At 53.6% G+C, this 19,793-nt stretch overlaps 6 protein-coding genes across 6 annotated transcripts; 3 read left to right on the top strand and 3 right to left on the bottom strand.

Moving 5' to 3' along the window:
• Positions 1–1,654: 1,654 nt before the first annotated feature.
• On the top strand, positions 1,655–2,734 carry HER10_EVM0008140 (3-methyl-2-oxobutanoate hydroxymethyltransferase; the record flags this gene model as incomplete). Its single annotated transcript, XM_035477672.1, has 2 exons — positions 1,655–2,071; positions 2,123–2,734. The coding sequence occupies 2 exons, from the start codon at positions 1,655–1,657 to the stop codon at positions 2,732–2,734; spliced, it is 1,029 nt and encodes a 342-aa protein (XP_035334165.1).
• Positions 2,636–3,541, bottom strand: HER10_EVM0003785 (ubiquitin-like autophagy protein Apg12). The gene is made up of 2 exons (XM_035473449.1): positions 2,999–3,541; positions 2,636–2,938 (listed from the first exon to the last, which is right to left on the bottom strand). The coding sequence occupies exons 1-2, from the start codon at positions 3,383–3,385 to the stop codon at positions 2,876–2,878; spliced, it is 450 nt and encodes a 149-aa protein (XP_035333876.1). The 5' UTR covers positions 3,386–3,541; the 3' UTR covers positions 2,636–2,875.
• An 887-nt stretch (positions 3,542–4,428) lies between these two features.
• On the top strand, positions 4,429–6,663 carry HER10_EVM0013253 (phenylalanine ammonia-lyase; the record flags this gene model as incomplete). Its single annotated transcript, XM_035482617.1, has 1 exon — positions 4,429–6,663. The coding sequence occupies one exon, from the start codon at positions 4,429–4,431 to the stop codon at positions 6,661–6,663; it is 2,235 nt and encodes a 744-aa protein (XP_035334530.1).
• A 1,340-nt stretch (positions 6,664–8,003) lies between these two features.
• Positions 8,004–11,206, bottom strand: HER10_EVM0007002 (Dfp1/Him1). The gene is made up of 3 exons (XM_035476569.1): positions 10,225–11,206; positions 8,811–10,160; positions 8,004–8,757 (listed from the first exon to the last, which is right to left on the bottom strand). Exons 1-3 carry the CDS (start codon positions 10,678–10,680, stop codon positions 8,611–8,613), a joined length of 1,953 nt encoding a protein of 650 aa, XP_035334091.1. The 5' UTR covers positions 10,681–11,206; the 3' UTR covers positions 8,004–8,610.
• A 911-nt stretch (positions 11,207–12,117) lies between these two features.
• Positions 12,118–14,240, top strand: HER10_EVM0011027 (metallopeptidase family M24). The gene is made up of 2 exons (XM_035480469.1): positions 12,118–12,520; positions 12,668–14,240. The coding sequence occupies exons 1-2, from the start codon at positions 12,313–12,315 to the stop codon at positions 13,966–13,968; spliced, it is 1,509 nt and encodes a 502-aa protein (XP_035334389.1). The 5' UTR covers positions 12,118–12,312; the 3' UTR covers positions 13,969–14,240.
• A 487-nt stretch (positions 14,241–14,727) lies between these two features.
• On the bottom strand, positions 14,728–17,741 carry HER10_EVM0003086 (helix-loop-helix DNA-binding domain-containing protein). The gene is made up of 3 exons (XM_035472772.1): positions 16,275–17,741; positions 15,398–16,205; positions 14,728–15,334 (listed from the first exon to the last, which is right to left on the bottom strand). The coding sequence occupies exons 1-3, from the start codon at positions 16,775–16,777 to the stop codon at positions 15,143–15,145; spliced, it is 1,503 nt and encodes a 500-aa protein (XP_035333831.1). The 5' UTR covers positions 16,778–17,741; the 3' UTR covers positions 14,728–15,142.
• Between the last annotated feature and the right edge of the window lie 2,052 nt (positions 17,742–19,793).

The following is a 19,793-nucleotide window of genomic DNA, read 5'->3' as shown; positions in this document are numbered from 1 at the left end:
GAGTGTCGCTTGTTGTTGGTCTTGAAATCGTGAGGAGTGCAGTGGGTGGTTACAGAGAGGAGGAGAAGGTCGGATCGGGTTCCTGACGCCAAGTCACGCGCAATGATGATGTGGGCGATCCCGGACCATGAGTGATAAGTGCGACGATAAGGAAAGGTGGGCCCGAGGATTAGGCGGCTAGGCGCGGATCTTGCCAGCCATACAGGTTCCCTTATTGTGTGTTAGAGCCTACTACCCACCTGTCTTGGGCTCCTATTCCTACATGACTAAGGCCATGCGGGACAATGCAAGCCTTAATCGTCTCGCAGGAACAATGTCGAAACTGAAGGTCGATGTTGGAGAGACAAAATGTTCCTCCAGTATCGAAGGATTACATACAAAGCCGCAGGTACTTTCAGAAAAACTTTACCTGAATTCAATCGTCATTTCCTCAGGTTATGAGGCGACATTCAGTCTTGCTTCAGGTCGCAAGTATACAGCTCCAGCTGAACTCAACTCACCTTAGACATCCAGAGCCGGATCAGCCAACAAACACCGGCAGTCCCGACTAGTAAAGTTCGCAAGAATGATGTAAGTCCTTGAGGCTGTACGAAAGACCAGTACCATAAGGGCCGTTCCGTCCAACGACATCATCTGCTTGCGAGATCTCTTGAGACATTTCTACAAGGAACAACCCATCATCCCACGCAAGTACGAATCGGATGGACTGCAGTCGTGGGCAAGGTTGTACGCTGTCACGAGCCAGGAAGGAAACGCCGTCTTCTGATGGGAGGGGGGACTATCCGTGATACCGGCCGTCCGTCACTTCCTTCTACCCAGGTATGCGGGGACTTATACGCAGTGAAAGCGGTGTCGGTTGGCCATATTGAAGACCAAGCCAGTAAGAATAGACTTCAAAAGGTCAAGTCACGCGAGCGCCATCATCTCAAGCTTCGGGTTCGCTAGTCAGCTTGCTCCAAGCCGATCTGGGCCAAGGGAAACTTTGGGCATCCCAATGCTCGTCCTTGCGGAGGGCCGAGATCAGAAACCGCCGGGCCCGAGGCAGAGTTGCCTCGGTCTTAGCTCACTTACCTCAGCAACGGGCCTCGAAGAGGATCAGCGTTGTACTGGCGCCCTATGGGACAAGGACCATAGAGCGCAGCACGGCTCACTACCTAATCCCTTCCCAGAACAAAAGGTACGTATCCGTTAAGAGACGGCGATGGACTCTGGAGGGGGGAACCACCGAACGTGCCTCGGCGCCTTGTCCAATCACGGAGGTTGGTCGCAGGTGGACCGGACACCGTTCCCTGGACCTTGGGAGGGACTTTCCCAGCGAAGCGTCCAGCACGGCACCTGTATGGTCAGCTTTGTGAGATCGGCCCGCTTTTACCATCTCTAACCCCCAGCCCAGCGAAGCGGCGGGAACGAAACACCACCGGTAATTTTGGAGATACTCAATTCTACGCAGCAAAAACCATCATGACTTGGATAATAAAAGATTGCGCTTCGCCCTTCAACGCAAACTTTTCTTAATCTTTCTCTCTCCACACTGACAACACCAGCATCATCACGACCAAATTTGCATCTTTGCATTCTCATTTTTTTCTGCACTTGCCTATCCCTTCCATACGTTTACTTCATATTCAAGACAAAAAGGTACTTGTCTGCCCATATGTCTCTTCCTACAATCCGAAGTACCTGTCTGAGGTCGTGTGCCTCTCTTCTGAGAAGCACGCGACCCTCGACAGCAGCGTCTCTGATGCGACCCATGTATTCCGCTGTTACGCAACCGTTGCAGATACGACACAGCTCGCATTCCCCCATGGGTACAACTTCTGCAAACCAAAGAAAGAAAGTCACACTTGGTTCTTTGCGTAGTCTGTACAAGAAGCGCGAGCCAATCACAGTCATGACTGCGCACGACTTCCCCAGTGCCCACGTTGCCGACCATGCTGGCATGGATATTATCCTTGTAGGCGACAGCCTGGCCATGGTTGCGCTTGGTATGGAAGACACGAGCGAAGTTGTGGTAGAAGAAATGCTGCTTCATTGCCGTTCTGTCGCAAGAGCCACCAAGTCCGCATTTACTGTAAGTCTACTCTAGTTCTAATTTGCAAATATCGTACTGATCCAAACTCAGGTTGGCGATTTACCCATGGGCAGCTATGAAATAGCTCCGGAACAGGCTCTGGAAACTGCCATCCGCTTCGTCAAAGAGGGCCGCGTGCAAGGCGTGAAGCTCGAGGGTGGCAAGGAGATGGCCCCCACAATCCAGAAGATCACGTCCGCAGGCATCCCGGTTCTCGCGCACGTGGGACTGACACCACAACGGCAGAACGCCCTTGGCGGCTTCAGAGTGCAAGGCAAGACTTCCGACGGGGCCTTGAGGCTCCTTGAGGATGCACTCGCTGTACAAGAGGCCGGTGCTTTCGCCATGGTCATCGAGGCTGTTCCCGCTGAAGTCGCAGCACTTGTTACGGAAAAGCTTTCTGTCCCAACCATTGGCATCGGCGCCGGCAATGGCTGCTCCGGCCAGGTCTTGGTGCAGGTCGACATGACCGGAAACTTCCCTCCCGGCCGATTCCTGCCAAAGTTCGTCAAGAAGTACGGCGACGTCTGGAGCGAAAGTCTTCGTGCTATCGAGACCTATCGGGACGAGGTGAAGAGCCGACAGTATCCTGCACCCGAGCACACCTATCCCATTTCCAAGGAGGCGCTTGACGAATTTACCAGCGCTTTGGAAAAGTTGTGAGGAGCTGACCGGGTTCGGTGGCTAATAGATCGTTGCTTTGCGTCACTTTCGTGCTGCATTACCGGTGTTTGGGAGTCTAGAGGGCGGAGGCATTTTCATCGTTATTCAGCCATAGGATACCATGTAATAGCGTACTTAATCTCAGCCGAAGGCTGGATTCATAGCATAAGAAATCACAAGCTGACCGCTTGAATCTTTGAAGCACTATTGCAAGCATGTTAGCATTTGCATCTGCCATTAGTAATAGCTGCTCCATGGACGCACACTATGCAAGTTACCGACAATCTCGTCGAGGGAGGGGGCGAAAGAGTCATTGACGTAACAAAAGACGCTGTCTGTTTCTTGAAGCTTGAGCCTCTTGCGCAGATACCAGATGACAGTGTGGAATGTCTGGGTAGATGAGATCTTGGCCACCCCTCGAGCGAGCGAGGGTGCACTTCCGACAGCCTTGAATTTGACGACGACCTTGTCTGAAGGATACTCGCCTGCGCTGCTCAGAGCAGAGGCCACATCGCGAGGTTGAGCTATGAGGATGGCTGAGGCGGACATGGTGAGTGGCACTTCCGGAGAGGCTGGACGATCTGGAATGGTGGCAGGCGGAGGTGAGGCCGAGTCTGACCTCGGGATGCCAGGCGACGATGGGGTAGCCATTTTTGGATGCTGCGTTGCTACCTAGAGTGGATGCGTGGTTGGAGAAGTGTTAAGATGAGTGAGATAGGATAAGAATAGAAAGCGGTGTTGAGCTAGCCGAGTCATCAGACACAGGGAGGTCGTTCAGATGAATAGATCGTAATGAAAGGAAGGAGGTGAGGTTGGAGATGAAAGAGTGAGACTGGCCATTCATTGTGTGCTAGGTTTGGCAGGTGGTTGACCGGGGCCCCGTGAGTGGTTACTGCCTGAGTGCGCCCTGGGCGGGCTTGCCAGGCACCTCAAGCACCTCAAGAACCTTCCATTCTCCAGATTCAACTACACACCCACCATCAATTACGGAGTACATACATATCTAACGGAACTATCTAGACCAATTTCGAACCCTCACTTCATCAGGGCCTCGCGATGCTACAGGCGACTGAGATTAAGAGCACAAGATCCGATACTCTCGTAGGCCAAAAAGTTTGGAAAATAGGCTATCTGGCACCATGCATGCACGATGATCACAGAGTACCGTACTTGGAGAGAAAGATGCAGGGAATCGATGCAACGACCCTCGGCTTCAGGCGCCTAGCCCTGAATCGACGTCTATCACTCTCACCGCATAAGCCACGTTCATTACCTTACAGAGCGCACAATATGCCGTGAGCAACACTCGAGCGAGCGAGTGATTCGCGACCACGCCTTCTGCCGCGGAGAACCAACTCGTAGCCGGGCTACTAGTAGCAATTCACTTCTTCTCACTTCTTCTCCATGCCTACGTAGTGTTGGAGAGGCATGCGGACGTGACACAACCGTAAGAAGTCATCTCTAATTCACCTCACCTTCCTTATTCCTACGCCACACAATCACGAACGAGATGCTGCTTGCCATTATGGTCATGAGCATATTTATAAGGCGCATTTTGTGCACTTTGGATTGTTTCCTTTCCGAAACATTCTTCTAATCAAGCAAAACTCAATTTCTAACCTTGCCTGCAGAACTTCGAACCCCTTTTAAGATCTTGATCTCGTCGTACCCCAGGGTCACCCAAATCCACTGAAATGGCAACAACACATGCTACGCTCGTGCGCAAGCAAACGCGGGATGTCAAAGACTTGGGAAGCTTAGCTTTCGTCTTTCCCTTAGACGGCTTGTATCTCGACGTTCCCGCCGTCATTGCTGTAGCGCGTCACGGGCTCGTTCCTCGCGTGAAGGATGACCAACTGATTCGAGACCGAATACGCCAGAGTATCAACGTCCTCGACCACCATATTGAAAACGGCTGGGTCGTGTATGGCGTCAACACGGGCTTCGGCGGCAGCGCCGACTCACGGACGGAACAGCTCAAGAAACTACAAATTTCTCTGCTCCAGCACACCCAAAGCGCCATCATCGCCTCCTCTGACATGACCAATAGTCAGGTTGATCAAGATGGACAGTCTCACGTCATTCCCACAGCTTGGGTGAAGGCCGCTATCGTAATCAGAGCGAACCAAAGTCTCCGCGGCCATAGTGCCGTCAGGCTGGAGGTTATCGAGACCCTTCTCAGCCTGCTCCGTCACGACATCACGCCGTTGATTCCTTTGCGAGGCACCATCTCGGCATCCGGGGACTTGATGCCCCTATCTTACATCGCGGGGACTCTGATTGGGGATCCCAACATTTCCGTCACCATTGGATCAGGCCCCAGCAGAAAAGTCATATCTGCCCGTGATGCATTGAAACAATATGACATACAGCCTGTTGAGCTACAGCCAAAGGAAGGCTTGGGCCTGATTAACGGGACTGCACCCTCTGCTGCCTTGGCTGCGTTGGTAATTCACGAAGCGAACCAACTCGCAGTCCTCGCCCAAGGGCTTACTGCTTTCACATCTGAGTGTCTACTGGGTAACGTCGAGTGGACCAATGAGTTCATTCACAGAATTCGACCTCACGACGGACAGAAAGAAGTGGCCAACAATATTCGAAACTTCCTCAAGTCATCCAAGTATGTGACTGGTCTGGAAGGTAAGAAGCGGACGGGCCAAGGTCTATGGCAGGACAGATACTCAACACGAACCGCGCCACAGTGGATGGGTCCGTACCTCGAGGACCTTCAACTGGCGTATAGGCAAATCCGAACCGAGCTCAACTCAACGTCCGACAACCCAGTCATCGACATAGGCGTTGGCGGCGATGTGGCCGCAGGTGACGTGTACTCTGGAGGCAACTTCCAAGCGACCGCCATCACCTCCGCCATGGACAAGACCAGAACGGCGCTGCAGATGATCGGGCGCATGCTCTTCTCGCAGTGCTCCGAGTTGATCAATCCGGCCACGAACAACGGTCTCGACCCGAACCTGGTCTTTGGAGACCCTGATCAGTCCTATACCATGAAGGGCATCGACGTCAACATGAGTGCCTACATGTCGGAGCTGGCTGCGCTCGCGCATCCTGTCTCGTCTCACGTCCAGTCGGCCGAGATGCACAACCAGGGCATCAACTCCCTTGCGTTCCTCTCAGGCCGCCGTACCATGGAGGCCGTCGATATCCTATCGCACATGTGTGCTGCTCACCTCCTTGTGTGTTGCCAGGCGGCCGACTTGAGAGCCTACCACGAGAAATTCCTCACCTCTGTGTCCTCGTCAACGTCCATGGCGAAGTTGGCCTCCTTATTGTCAGCAGATAATTACATCAAGAGCGAGGGTCAGACGACTGAGACAGCGACGACAGCCACTGCTCTGGACGAGCTGGTCAGAGTGTGGTGGTACGGGGCAAACAAGTACAGCCACACCCAGCGCTGCTCGGTTGTTGCGTCCAAAGCCGCCTCCCACATCATGGACTCCTTAGCCCACGATGGATCTAGCTGCGTCTCGTTGATACAAGTCCTGGCCGTCCGAGACGAGTTCCGGCAAACCATGGAAGCGTGGGTCGCCGACCCGTCCAACAACCCCAACTCGAACTACACGTACCCTGAAGGCCTAGGCCGAGGCGCTGCCGCGCTCCATGATTTCGTGCGCCAGGAATTGCAAGTTCAGTTTCACCAGGGCCTTAGAGAAGAGCAGTCCAGTACGATTGGTACCAGCGTTTCAAAGATTTACGAGGCAATTCGCCAGGCCGCCGTCGTTGAGAGACTACTGCCCTGTCTATTTCAAGAGGACGGAGGGTTTGAAAGATATATTTCCGAAACCCCGGCTGACGGCGGATCGTGGCCTCGTGGCTTTTTGAGCCATGCCTCGTTTGATGACCGGTACCTGCCGATGTCGCTGGTAAATGCGCGAGAACAAGAAAGACTGAAAAGGAAGCGGGAGGAATAAGTCTCGCGGTGACTTTGGCTCGTCACCTCTAGATATAGGATAGACATTGGCTAAACCCAGCTCCATTGAAATAAGAAGAAGTAGAATAGTATTGAGTACTTGACACTGAATCCTGAGCACTGAAATGAGCTGCCAAGTTTTTACGGATAGTCCATGTGTGCATTTCAGTATAATACATCGCACTCGAAAGTGGCAATGAGCCGTCTTAATCTCAACTCAAGGTGAAATTGAGCCAACCCCCAAGCATTTGATCACCATGTTCTTCTTCCTTGTCGACTCGACTATTTAAGAATCATATTCTAATTAGTCACACGATTACATATGGACTGATTTTGGCCGTGAAATAATGCGTTCTTCGAAAGAACACAAGCATGGCATGATATGGTGTGTATCTGTTAGAGTTGAACGGGATGAGCGGTCGTGCTTCAAAAAGACAGACGCAACCAACGAGTCATAGACAAAAAGACGAATTATACCCGACCAACCACATAAACTACATCAAACCATCAAAAAACAACGAGATAACACAAAACCGACTTCACAAACACCCCAAAAAGCAAAAGAAACTGTCCCTAGCAAGGCTCGAACTTGCGACCTTTGGATATCTCTAGATGATCTAGAGTCATATGTATGGATATGAGACCAACGCTCTACCGACTGAGCCATAGAGACTAGTTGATATCTTTCTCCGCCTGAAAGCGTACCATGACCCCCGCCATTGAGGGCCCCGCTGGACAAAAGTCGATCCCACCCCACTGAACGAGGCCCGTGGGATGGGTGGTGGGGCAAGCCAGCGCGCGGTGCGGCACGCGGAATGCGCAGCACTAGGCTACGCAGATGCATGGAAGCTTTCTCGCCTGACGTGTAACCGAGAAAACGAACGCGTGGGAAAAGAGAACCGTCCGGTTCAAAGAGCTATGTAGCTTGCGCATCGTCGAAACCTAATTCGCATGACAAGCCCCATCGCTATGGAATTCCCATTGCTTCACCTCATTTCGGAGACGATGATTTTCAGGAACCAAAGTGGTCCTCAAATAAGTAACTTTGTGTTGTTCTACCTACCTAACCTCCCTATCTAGACCAAGCTCGGGCCGCTTGCGAGACCGCTGGTACGCAGACCGGTGCCTTTCTCGTGACGAGACTAGAATGAATACACAATAGCTTCTTGAACTTCGAGATCGTGGCTGTCAATGCACCCCCGGAATCCGGAGATTTGATGTACTTGTTAGTTTCGTTGCGTGCTCGAAGGATCTGACACTTAATAGATCTTGGTCCCCAAACTGACCCGGTGACATAATCAAAGCCTGGAATGCACGATGACATTCATCTAGGATACGAGGGGGTGTATGAAATGCTTGAATTATCCTCAACGCCTTGTTCTGAATAACACAAACACTCGGGCTGCTTCACGACACCCGCAGCATCCTACTTTCCCAAACCATGCAGCTTTTTTTCGTGTTCAACGTACAGTATACACAAGCATAGACTGTTCAATGTGATATCTACACCGTGGTTCATTAAGACGCGCCGTCCTACTTTCTCCTCCTATCGCATATACGGCCTCTGGTGATAATGATGCTGATGGCCGACAATGTGCCGCCGCCCTGCCCGCGCCAAAAAAGAAAATGGAAAATTGAGCCGTCGTGGTATAAGATAATCCATGCCAAACGCCACTGTGCATGCAATGATATCAATGCGAGCCGACCTATTAGTGAAAGACGAAGTGAAGAGAAAATAAACATGACCGGAAACCAAACATGGTTTCATGTTGGACAGTCTACTGGTATCATTGATTCCACAACGGTGGAACGTATCCGTAGCTTTATGATGACAATGCGCCGTGCATTGCAACGGCAAGTGGGGGATCGAGAAGAACATTGGGAAGCAGGGCAGAGTCGGTGTCAAAGTGTTGGGCGACATGACGAGGAGTCCATGGGTTGGCCTGGTCTACAAGGAGTCGTCCGTGTATTCGTCGTCGCGTGAGTGTTTAGATCGGTATCTGGGAACCCGGCCTAGTTGGCTGAGAAGGTCGTCCAGCTCGGCCCAGTTGTCAGTGTTTTCGGCAAACTTGCGATGCTTGCGTGTGAGAATGTGCTTCGAGCTGTTAGCGTGACAGTATTATTATTCAAGTCCCACTCTCCACATACCTCGTCAAAATCCTTAAATTTGTCCTGGCAGTTCTCACAGTAGCCAGGCTTCAGGTCGCGCTTGCTCTTAGCAGGCGGAGCCTGGGTCTTGGAGCTGGTTCTTGAGAGCTTGGAGCTCTGCTTCTCGGCGTCCTCTTCAATGAGCTCCATACGCCTGCTGGTGGTTCGAGAAACACTAGTAGATCTAGTAGATGTCGCTTCCAGAGACATCTCCGTGAGCCGCCGGGAGCTGGCGTCTTGGGGAACGGGCGCACCCCGCTGCAACACCTTGCGTTGCAAACCATGCACCTCCTTACTCGTACCGGCCTTGGCCCCGTTGATACCAGAGGTAGACGAGATCATATTCGATCGGATAGCTGAAGTCACATTCGAAGGCTGCAATCCAGAGGCGACGGGCTCGCCGGCCAAGAATCGCCCGTTCCCGGTCCGTCCAGTGAAAGCATGTTGAGTCCGCCCGAAATCAATCGGGGTTGATACCACGGCCTTGGGAGGGTTGAACACATCCATTGGCTTCATGGCAGCCCGCAACTTGTTCTGGCCCTCTTGCATCTCAGAAAGCGAGCGCTTGCCAATGGCTGCCTTTGGCGCAGGCACTTCGGGAGGCTGAAGAGACGGGCTCTCCTCGGCCGCAGGTTTGGCGACACGCTCCTTGTGTTCCTTCGGATCCTTTTGCTGCGTTGACGGTTTCCTACTGGGCCGTTCAACGGGTTCTGGCTCTTCGACAAATGGGCATCGGCCCTCGGTAACAGTCCTGAACTGGGGCCACTCGCCGTGGTACTTGTTGTTGACCTTGGGATACTCCCGCACCATGATAGGCTTCTGCTTCTCGTCGATGTCGTAGATGTAGATATATGGCCCCTTGAAGTTGATCATTTCCCGGCTCGTGACAGCATCCGAGGGACCGTTCAGCCGCTCATGCTGCAAGAGCTGCAGCAGACCGGGCTCCTCCGTAGCCTTCTTTGTTCCAACGTTTCTTGCAGAATCGCGGTTGGCGCCATATGCCGCGACGACATGCGGGTCGGGCTCCAGCAGAAACTGCAATATCCTCTGGAACTTCTCCACCGACCAAATCTTCTTCCCCATGTCCCGAGCCTTGTGAAGAACATCGTTGCTCTGGGTTGACCTCGTCCTCCGGGTTCTGTCATCGTGAGCTTGAGCTCGCCTCGAGGTCGTCTCTAGCAGGAGACGTCTTCGTGCGTCGGTAGACCGGTCGAGAAGGGAAGGGTTGATGGTTTGAGGCTGCTCCTCGAGCTCGGCGTCGTGTGCAGCAGCTTGCACGTCTTCCTGCGCAGGTATCGGTCGGGCGGTCACAATGTGGGTGATGCTACTGGAGAAGAATCGTTCGTCTCTCTACACAAGAAGTTGTCAGTGGATAGGAGCCAACAACATGATGACTGGCAAGCTTTGCACATACGGCTCCAAGAGACTGGGCTTGACGGGTAAGCTTGGCCCTCTGGTCTTCCGGGACACTATCAAAGTAAAAGACCATTTTGGGAAACCTCCCGCGGTACTCTGCCTGCCATTGGCGGATCCTCTCGACATTACTAGAGTCATCGTGGTGTGTTGATCGTTCCTTTGTTATGGGACGGCCGACTCGCTGGGGAAGTTGGGAAGCCTTTGTGACTTTTGAGGGCGACCGAAGCTGACGCGAGCCGACATTTTCGACAACCTGCTTCTTGAACGGGGGCGGCTGGGCGTAGAGCTCCTCCCGTTGGATGTTGGCATGAGAGCGCTTCTGTTTGGCGTGGGCCAGAGCAGAAGCGGCTCTCAAGGGTGAATTGACCACATTGGGGTTGCTAGACAAAGGCGTTCGTCTGGTGGACATGGCCGAAGGAGGGATGGGATTCGGTGATAGGGATATGGCTGCCATAAAAATGCCCAATCAATATGTTTGATGTGAGAAGGCTGTTGAAATATTATCGGTCGGGTCTGAGTGGATCGGAGGCGCTGCAAATGAGAGAGAGGACGAGACAGAACGTGAGTATCTGTGGTGGTGGTTGTGGTGGCTGCGAGAGGCGGGGGGGTTGCTGCTCTGTGGACAAGCACGCGACGTGGGAGGCTACTACACGTCGCTCACGCGTTCCAACAGAGACCGTGTCGACAAGTTCACCAAGACATTGAAGACAGAATTTGAGCCTAGAAGAAGTTGCAAAAGACCACACGAGCGGAAGAGAAAGGAGGAGGAGGGGAGGGTATCGTCGTCGGAGTCGTCGTGAAGGGCAGCACCTGAGAGGTGTGTGGTGAATGTGCAGAGGAAAGAGCTTTCTTAATCAAGAGAGTGGTTGGTGTTGTGTGCGTGTGTGTGCGTGTGTGGTGGGAACACTGGGAAGAGAGGCTGCACCCCCGTCGTCCACTCTTACCAGACCGTGGCCCCCCGGGCTTACCCAAGGACCCATGGCAGGACCCAAGTCGCGCTTGACGAGTTTGGGAGGGGAACAACAGCGCTAATCCCAGTTGGATTCGCCCAAAAACACGCACGGGCCAGACCTCTCTCCAGCAACCGGCCAAATTTGCTTGGCCCAGCGCGTCTTGCCAGTCAGCGGTCACAGTGGATGCAGCCGCTGTAGTACAGGCATAGCTCGCTATAATTCGGGTAAGGTCCCCAACTTTAGTGAACCTCTCTACCTTACCTTACCTTACGATCCTTACCTAATCTAGGTACCTCAGGTAAGGTAGGTAAGAGAACCCAAGGCCCACCTCCCGTCAACAATAACAACCTCTCGGGCAAGGCACCTGGGTGCTAGGCGACAGGCTGTCTGCGGGTGGATAAAGGTGACAGGCGTGCAGACGATGGAAATTGGATGGAGCTGCCAGTGTGGGAAAACAATAAGAAAATCTTGCTGCTTCTGGGGCCATGTTGGGGTCCATTCCCCGGTGCATCTTGCATCTTGCCTACGCAATGTGTTCGACAGTGACCATTATAACCATGTGTTGACGGGCGGGCATCCGCATCTTGTCAGGTATCTTTTCACGCTTCAGAGAACCTTGAAAAGTTGACATAATACACTACAAGTACTACGCAGTATGTACTCCTTACACAGATACAGGTAGTATACGTGCTACCATGTCCATACAGATTCGCAGCAGGGTGGCTGGACGGAATAAGCTATGGGATGTATAATAATACGCATGCAGATGCAAAACATGGCCTGCATGCCTTCACTAAATACATAAAAATAACTTATACACAAGCTCTCATTTTCACTGCAAATTCTCATCCACTCGTCATTGTGGCACGATACCTAAAAGGGGGGGAGCATCTAGGTTACCCCGTCTCACAAAATCCGCTTGCGCTCGCCATTGACGAGTCAGCAGTGAGCAGGCACCTTCACAAATTCTCCTGCACCGTATCCGTCCGTACCTTGTGGTTAGCACCTCCGGTCATGACCTCATCCGAACCGTAGAGCCCGTCCGTTTTCCGCATCCACCTCAAACCTCCCTTGTCTGACTCTCTCTCTCATCTCACGCCCACCACTCACATCACAAGTGACAATACCCGGTCATGAACGTCTCACGGCCGGTGAGCCGCGCCCTCCGTGCCGTCCCGCGGTTACGCCCGGCATCGCCATGGCGGCGGCCTTTACCACCCTCCGCCTCCGGTGCCGTCGCCGGCCGTCAGTTCCGGCCCTACTCCGACGTCTCTGCCGCCGATCTGCAGTTCGGCCAGCCGGTACATGAGACTCACCCTCACATTCTCAAAGCTGGAGAGAGTAAGTCCACTCTCACCATTCTCACTCATATACAATTCCATCTCATGCTTGCCCTACCTCCTTCAAGTGAATCTCAGAGGAATGGCCCATGAGAACAAAGAAACCTTACATCCTCAACCTATACCTTAAACTAACACCCGCCTCCAGTCACACCAGGCATAACAGCCCAAGAATACCACGACCGCCGCGCCCGCCTCGCCGAGCGCCTCCCGGACAACGCCGTCGCCGTCCTCGCCGCCGCGGACCTCAAATACCGCTCCGGCGCCGTCTTCTTCCCCTACCGCCAAGACTCCAACTTCCTCTACCTCACCGGCTGGAACGAGGGCGACTCGGTCGCCGTCATCCGCAAGACGGGCAAGGACTACGGCGACTACGAGTTCCACCTCTTCGCCAGGCCAAAGGAGCCCGTCGCGGAACAATGGATGGGCGCCCGCAACGGCGTCCAGGCCGCCATCGACATCTTCAACGCCGACAAGGCCGACGACATTGCCCGCATCGACCGCTGCCTGCCCGAGATCCTCAAGGGCGCGAGTCGGGTCTATACCGACATCCCGAAGCCCGGTAACGAACAGAACTCGGCCAGCAACGGCAGCAGCAAGCTCGTAGCCAGCCTCATGAACTCGGACAAGTCCTGGTTCCCCTCCGTCCGGATCCCGCTCTACCCCGTCATCAATCAGCTCCGCGCCATCAAATCCCCCGCCGAGATCGCCAACATGCGCCGCGCGGGCCAAATTTCCGGCCGCGTCATCACGGACGCCATGCGCCGGTCCTGGACGAAGGAAAAAGACCTCCACGCCTTCCTAGACTATCGCTTCACCGCCGACGGCTGCGACGGCCCGGCCTACGTCCCCGTCGTCGCGGGCGGGCGCAACGGCCTCTGCATCCACTACGTCGTCAACAACAACACCATCCCCCAAGACGAGATGCTCCTCGTCGACGCGGGCGGCGAGTACGGCACCTACATCACAGACATCTCCCGCACCTGGCCCGCGTCCGGCAAATTCTCCCCCGCGCAGCGCGACCTCTACGAGGCCGTCCTCACGGTCCAGCGGTCCAGCGTCGCGCTCTGCCGCGAGGACGCCGACCTTTCACTCGACGAGATCCACGAGCACACCTCGGCGGGCCTGCTCGAGCAGCTGAAGAGCCTCGGCTTCGAGGGCGTCACGTCGCGCGACGTCGACGTGCTCTTCCCCCATCACGTCGGGCACTACGTCGGGCTGGACGTGCACGACGTACCCGGCTACGGACGGCGGACGCCTCTGAGGAAGGGCCACTGCGTGACGATCGAGCCGGGCATCTACGTCCCGGACACGGACCGGTGGCCGCAGCATTTCAGGGGTATGGGCGTGCGGATCGAGGATAGCATCTGCGTGGACGAGACGTCGCCGTATATCCTGACGACGGAGGCCGTGAAGGAGGTTGCTGATATTGAGGCTCTGAGAGACTAGAGCAGAAGAAGAGGGTGGGTTGTGCAGACGGGTTGTGTGGTGTGGTGTACCAACATTTGTGAAACCCTGTAAACCTCCGTGTATCCATCGCTGTAACAACAAAGTAACGATACCAAAGTGGCACCATAGAATGGTGCCGTTACACAAAGAGAAGCCATTCCGCTTTTGCTGGTTGACCATCGCCCCATTTCGTCCACCTGAGCAGTCGTAAGAGATAGGACACTTATATTGTTGGAGCGTAGTCTCTTGTCAGGCCGACATCCCGTATGGGCATTCTCTCCACCAGATGGTATCAGATCCCTTGCTTCCTACCGGAGCTTCAATGGCCAAAGGGGAAAGTTCGTCAAGGCACGTACCTGGCACAGGCCTGGTGGGGCCTGCTCCTTGTCATAGCACTGTCCCTGTTTGCCTCGGAACCGACTCACCGAGTCTACTTGCAGGATTTGATCAAAGGCCATGTTGGTCGGCTGATCCAGAAGAACATGATATCATCATCATCGCGGTGTAGATGGCCAGTGTGAAACGTTCGGCAGGTAGCCGTCTATTTCAGTGACGGTTGAACGTTCACCATCCGCCTGGAGCAACTAGTATTGATTGACTAAAGTGAGGTTGAGCATTGAGATAGGTTTTGAATTCTTGGATTAGCCGTCACTGGCGATTTCTTTGCCGGGTGGTAATGTCATCAGCTTCAAGAGTGGCTAGGGACTATAACACGTAAAGACGGGAAGAATTCAGGAGGTTCCGCATCCTCATTCAGGACTGCAGCAACGGTAGCTTGGAAGACTATCCTAAAACCAACGAGAAGTTTGTGTTTTCCCCTTGACTGACACTTCTTGTTTCGAGGGGGCCACTGCCTTCGAGCCTGGACTCATTCACACCAAAGTTCATCTGAACTCGAAAAGCCTCAGACCCCACACATCACCAGGCATATGAATCACTCTAGTGGTCAATAACCCCATATTCTCATTCCCCAAAGAGCTCCATTCGATTCCGAACGCAGTAAAACATTTCATTGCAGGTCTGATAACCTGTGATTATTCTTAACATGCCTACTCATTCCTCGTAGATTGACCACAATCGTATATTTTGGGGGGCAAATCGCAGCCCATGACAAACGTAATATGTACAGTTCGCAATCGTAATGCGTCATGTGATGAGAGGGGGGAAGATTCTTTTAACAGAAACCTCTTGGATCGAACAGCGTCCTGCTGTAGTTCGGCATGGGGAAGGGCTGCCGAGCCTGCGCGCTCAAGAGCTGCTCAAAGGCCTGCAGGCGCCTCGCGAGTTCCTGGTGCTCACGCATAATGGCCTTATTCCTTCGTTCTAGATAGTGTATATATTCAGTCGCCTTCGTGAGGACGGTGCCCTACCGATGAGTGTAAGTAAATGATTTCGCGATTGTCAAATAGGGGAAAACACTCCAGCTTACCTTGCTAACTTTGGGGCCGCGCTGCGATTGGCTGTCAACCTCAGCATCTTCACCACCTCCTTCCTCAGGTATTGACCTCAGGGACGGCACCGCGTCGCGCAGCTCCGAGATTCTGTCTTTGAGATTGGTACGGTACTTTCTCTCAATGTCGTTGTGTGCCGTTCGATCACCAGCCTTGACTTTGTCTTTCGACTTTTCGGATACGCCAGTGGCATTAGTGGTGCTCCGTGACACTGGCGGCCTTTGGGTGCCGGGCTCCTCCTTAATGGGAGCCTTTTCCTTTTGCTTGCCCTTGTGAGGAGCCGATTGCTCGGGGTCGTTGGCCGGGTCGTTCATGCTGCCTGACGCCATAGTAGCATCGAAGTTCTCCAAGCTCGCAAATTCCGGACCAAGATCTGCTCCGACACCAAACCCCATGCCGGATCCCAGACTGGTTGAAGATCGCCCCGTGTTGAGCGCTATTGCTAGCAAGCGTCGCTGTTCAGGGTCAAGCATAGGCGCACCCATGGCACCCATTCCCCCCATCCCAAAAAGGGGGTTCATCCTTAGCCCAGGCGCAGGCTTTTCCCAGCTCAAGGGTGTTGAGTAAAGGCCCTCCCTAGGTGGTACTTCCTGAGGCGGCTGGGAATCAATCTTCCCGAGCTGGTCGCCGAGGTTCATTGATTCCAAAAAGTCCTCGTCATCCGAAAGGGCATTGTCGAGGGCAGCGTCATCCATGAAGTCCTCTGGCTTGAACACAGGGTTGGTGTATAAACCTGCACCCAGGCCAGGTGTAGTCGACATGGGATTCAGGCGATTCGCAGCAGGCCTAGCAAATGTCACTTCATTAGCTATTTTTTTATGATCAGTAATTTGTCCTTGGCTCAAACTAGCTTACCTAGGCCGGTAATTCGGGGTAGGGTTGCTACGCCTTGAAAAGTCGATCTCAAAGCTTCCACCAAGCTTCTGTTCCTCATCATCGTCGAATTGGATCCAGTAGTCGACCGATTCCAATGCAGCAGCCTCCGAATCGACCTTGGTCCGTTTCCGTGCATGGCCATCTCTCCGCCGGGGATCTTGGTTCGGCGCAGCGCGGCTCGGTAAGCCTGGATTCCTTTGTTGACCACCATGGTTGAACTGCATTTGAGCTGGCATGGAGCCGAGCCCAAAGTTCGTGCTGGCAGGCGATGCCTGAGCAAAGGAAGGCAACGAACCAGAGGGGCCATTGGACGTCGACTCAGAGTTTGCAGGGTCGCCGCCTAAGGACTCCCACAAGGAGTTGTCTGGCGCATTTCTAGCAGCACCTGCGGCGGACGACTCGGCAGTCTGCTCGGCCGAGTTTGTTGTTTGGTTGTTGGGGACAGCAAAGTAGTCGAGGTTTTTGAGAAAGTTGGGGTCCATCACAACGCCAGCATTTCGGCCCCCGAAACGTCGGCGGTCGTCGATCTAGAAATCGATATATGCAATGTAGAGTGGATGTACAGCGGCTCGATCGCTTGCCGAATAATCCTTAAGCAGTTGAGGCCCGGGCCTCGTACGCTTCTTGGTCGGTGAAAGAGTTTGGCGACTCAAGATGGTCAGTCGTACGACCTCGTGTAGCCAATCAAGGCAATGTAGTCGTTCAATGGCAGCGAAGGCGATGGGGACAAGCAGCGAGCAACAGTCGTCGGGGTCGGCTTTGGCAGGGGAGGCAGGGCAGGACGCAGTGGATGAGCAGAGACGGTCGTTCGCGTTCGTGTACCGTCAAAAGTGTGTCGCTTGCGCAATAGACAGCAGTCAAGGCGGGAGTTTCGCTTATTAAGATCAGCAAAGGTTCGAATCGTTCAAAGAATTGTTTGGCCTTTGCGAGTAGGCTTGTGAGGGCGTAGGAGGCAAACGAGAAGCACGGGGACGGACAATAACAAGATCCATCAAACACGGGGAAGGACGAGAAAAGAGTTGAGGGTTGGGGGAGAGGAATATGTGGAGGCAAGGACGAAAATGACTGGTCACACCTTACGTATCCAACAGGGGATCTGTGGGAGACTGCAGGAGGTTTACGGAGGCGGGAGGAAAAAGTTGAGCGGTTCAGGTGATTTGATAGTGGTGGTGGTGCTGTTGGAAACGGCGGCAGTTCGTAGGAGAGCAGTCCGAGAATCGCGACTCGCAGGAGACAGCTTGAGCTCTGTAGCGGAAGGACGAAGACAAAAGTCGGCTGATATTCAAAGACAGGAAAAGTGACCCGCGCCGGATTCCGTGAGGGAGGGGGGGATTGACTCGAATTGACTCGGGCCAGGGCGGCCGAGTAGGCAAAAAAACTACTCCGGCAGAAAAGTGTGCAAAGGTTTGGCAATTGGGCGGGAAAGAACGATGCAGGATCGGGAGGAATGGCCTGACATCGAATTTGCCAGTGGCCGGGGCACACTGGCTGAGCGTATCAAAAATCGACCACTTCATCTTGACAATCGTATGATGAACGAGGCTGCTGGAGGGGAGTCGTGCGATGGGCGCCGAGCTCCAGTACAGGGGTCATTCATTGGATGTGCGTCAATCCGGCCCCACCACACCGCGCCCTCGTTGTCAGCCTTGCAAGCTGGCCCGAGCGTCGGCCCCAGAATAGACTTCCCGCTCCGTTAGGGTCCGGCTGCTTCTGGCTTGGTCTCCCCCGTGCCCCCCTAAAAATTCCCCTACCACGTAGACATCTTTCCCGAATTGGTGTCGGTCCAGTCAAAACTGTCCACCACCTCTCGTCCCTCCTTTGACATTTTTGTCCCATTTCTGAATTGAAGCAGGACCGTGATTCGCCGTTCCCCAAATCCATACATACTTGCCGTGCTCTTCGGGGCGGGACCGGCGCGGAAGTTCTCAAACGTCAGGAACTCTACGGAGTACTCTCCGCTCCTCCCCTTCGCCGTCGCATTCATCGCCCTGTTCCGCCCCCTGCCAAAATACTTCAGGCTGCCTCGAACAGACAGGCGCAACGGTTATGCCGCAATTCTAATGAAGACTTGGTGGTAGAACCGTTTGTGGCGGCGGCACCCACGTGGAACGGTCGAGACAAAATGCCCCAAACATCGTTGGCGCCGTTGAGTCAACAATGCGCAAAGACGTCTAGAACTTCTCCTAATACATCTTTTAATTGTTTTTCCTCCCTTGCGTTCCCCATGACCCCGACTTGCGTCCCGTCGTCGGTCGACAGGCTTTCTATCATATAAGTTTGTTCGATTTGATGCTGCCCCAATCAAGTTTGCTGCAAGTGCAGAAGCTCTCATGCTCGTATCTGCATTTAATTGTCGGCCATCGCTGGACAATGCGAACTTCTGTCAAAGAGCATTAGGAGCGGCAGAGTCGCTGGTATCACGGTAGTGAATGAGAGCATCGGTTCCCGTCCCTCAGACATCAGTCCTTCAGAGTGTATAAATACACCCTCCTCAACTTCTCGATAGTGTCAAAGAGAATCACACAACCCATCCTCTTCTTTGCCTTACCTCCCGAGTCATTAATCCGCCCTCGTTTTACGGTCAACATGAAGTTCATCACGAGTATCGCCACCATCCTCCTAGTTTCGACCTCGGTTGTTGCTATCCCAGCCAGCCCCATCTCCACCCCAAACCCTCACCTCGAGCCAATGTGGCCAAAATGCGTCAAATTCTACAAAGCTACAGGTGGTGAGACGTGCGACTCCATCGCCTCCAAAAATAACATCACCAAAGCCGATGTTATTGGCCTGAACCAGGCCATTGGCGGCCTCCGTGGTTGCTCAATGAACAACATCTTCGAGGGTTACTGGTACTGTGTCAAGCCAGATGGCTGGTAATGGTTCTGTAAGAGAGGCGTGATCGGTCTCGCAGGATGGGCAAACTTCACACGGGCGAAAGACGGAGGACTACCTAGGTGGCGGATCAAGTGCGGCTTCACATCGTGGCGAGCTACTTTGGCATGGTGCTGCTCATCTTACCAAGAGTTGCTAGTTACAATCAACAATACCCACGAATGATCAGTAACCGCTACATTCATTCTCCCTGCGCAACTAACTTTCTCCTTATCCAAGCTTGGTTCTGATGGTGACTCGAGTCAAAAAATCACTCGGAGAGTACTCTTCAGCGCTGTTGAGGATTGGGGTCAGCTGCTCGACTGACGCAATCACTACAAACGCTGGTCTCAACAAGCGTCTCGTGTTTGGCACTCGGTCCCTTACAGCCCTTGCCTACTTTCTCGCAATACACGATGTTATGAAAGCCCTTATGGCCGCAGGCCCACTCCTTGTCATACAGCGTGCACATCTTTTGGATCTTGACTCTCGACACTGTGGCCTGCTACTTGCTCCCTCGTTCCCGTGGGTGTTGGTTTTTGCTACTTTTGCCGGTCAGCGTGATCAATTTACTTGGATGCCCGCAGTTTTGGTTCCAGTGCAATTTGCATACAAACTGAAAGGTGT

The sequence above is a fragment of the Colletotrichum scovillei genome (genome assembly GCF_011075155.1).
Source record: "Colletotrichum scovillei strain TJNH1 chromosome Unknown Contig00005, whole genome shotgun sequence".
NCBI lineage: Eukaryota > Fungi > Ascomycota > Sordariomycetes > Glomerellales > Glomerellaceae > Colletotrichum > Colletotrichum scovillei.
This window is presented reverse-complemented; position numbering and strand designations above follow the sequence as displayed.

What these genes read in the sequence shown, in the direction of transcription:
- HER10_EVM0003086 (XM_035472772.1), bottom strand. Translation starts at nt 16,777, where the DNA reads ATGGACCCCAACTTTCTCAAAAACCTCGACTACTTTGCTGTCCCCAAC. An exon ending in ACCCCGAATTACCGGCCTAG is followed by an intron (nt 16,206 to 16,274) that starts GTAAGCTAGTTT and finishes GACATTTGCTAG; the next exon opens with GCCTGCTGCGAATCGCCTGA. An exon ending in GCGGCCCCAAAGTTAGCAAG is followed by an intron (nt 15,335 to 15,397) that starts GTAAGCTGGAGT and finishes ACTCATCGGTAG; the next exon opens with GGCACCGTCCTCACGAAGGC.
- HER10_EVM0011027 (XM_035480469.1), top strand. Translation starts at nt 12,313, where the DNA reads ATGAACGTCTCACGGCCGGTGAGCCGCGCCCTCCGTGCCGTCCCGCGG. An exon ending in CATTCTCAAAGCTGGAGAGA is followed by an intron (nt 12,521 to 12,667) that starts GTAAGTCCACTC and finishes ACCCGCCTCCAG; the next exon opens with TCACACCAGGCATAACAGCC.
- HER10_EVM0003785 (XM_035473449.1), bottom strand. Translation starts at nt 3,385, where the DNA reads ATGGCTACCCCATCGTCGCCTGGCATCCCGAGGTCAGACTCGGCCTCA. An exon ending in TTGTCGGTAACTTGCATAGT is followed by an intron (nt 2,939 to 2,998) that starts GTGCGTCCATGG and finishes TGCTTGCAATAG; the next exon opens with TGCTTCAAAGATTCAAGCGG.
- HER10_EVM0007002 (XM_035476569.1), bottom strand. Translation starts at nt 10,680, where the DNA reads ATGGCAGCCATATCCCTATCACCGAATCCCATCCCTCCTTCGGCCATG. An exon ending in AAGCCCAGTCTCTTGGAGCC is followed by an intron (nt 10,161 to 10,224) that starts GTATGTGCAAAG and finishes CTTCTTGTGTAG; the next exon opens with AGAGACGAACGATTCTTCTC. An exon ending in AATTTAAGGATTTTGACGAG is followed by an intron (nt 8,758 to 8,810) that starts GTATGTGGAGAG and finishes AACAGCTCGAAG; the next exon opens with CACATTCTCACACGCAAGCA.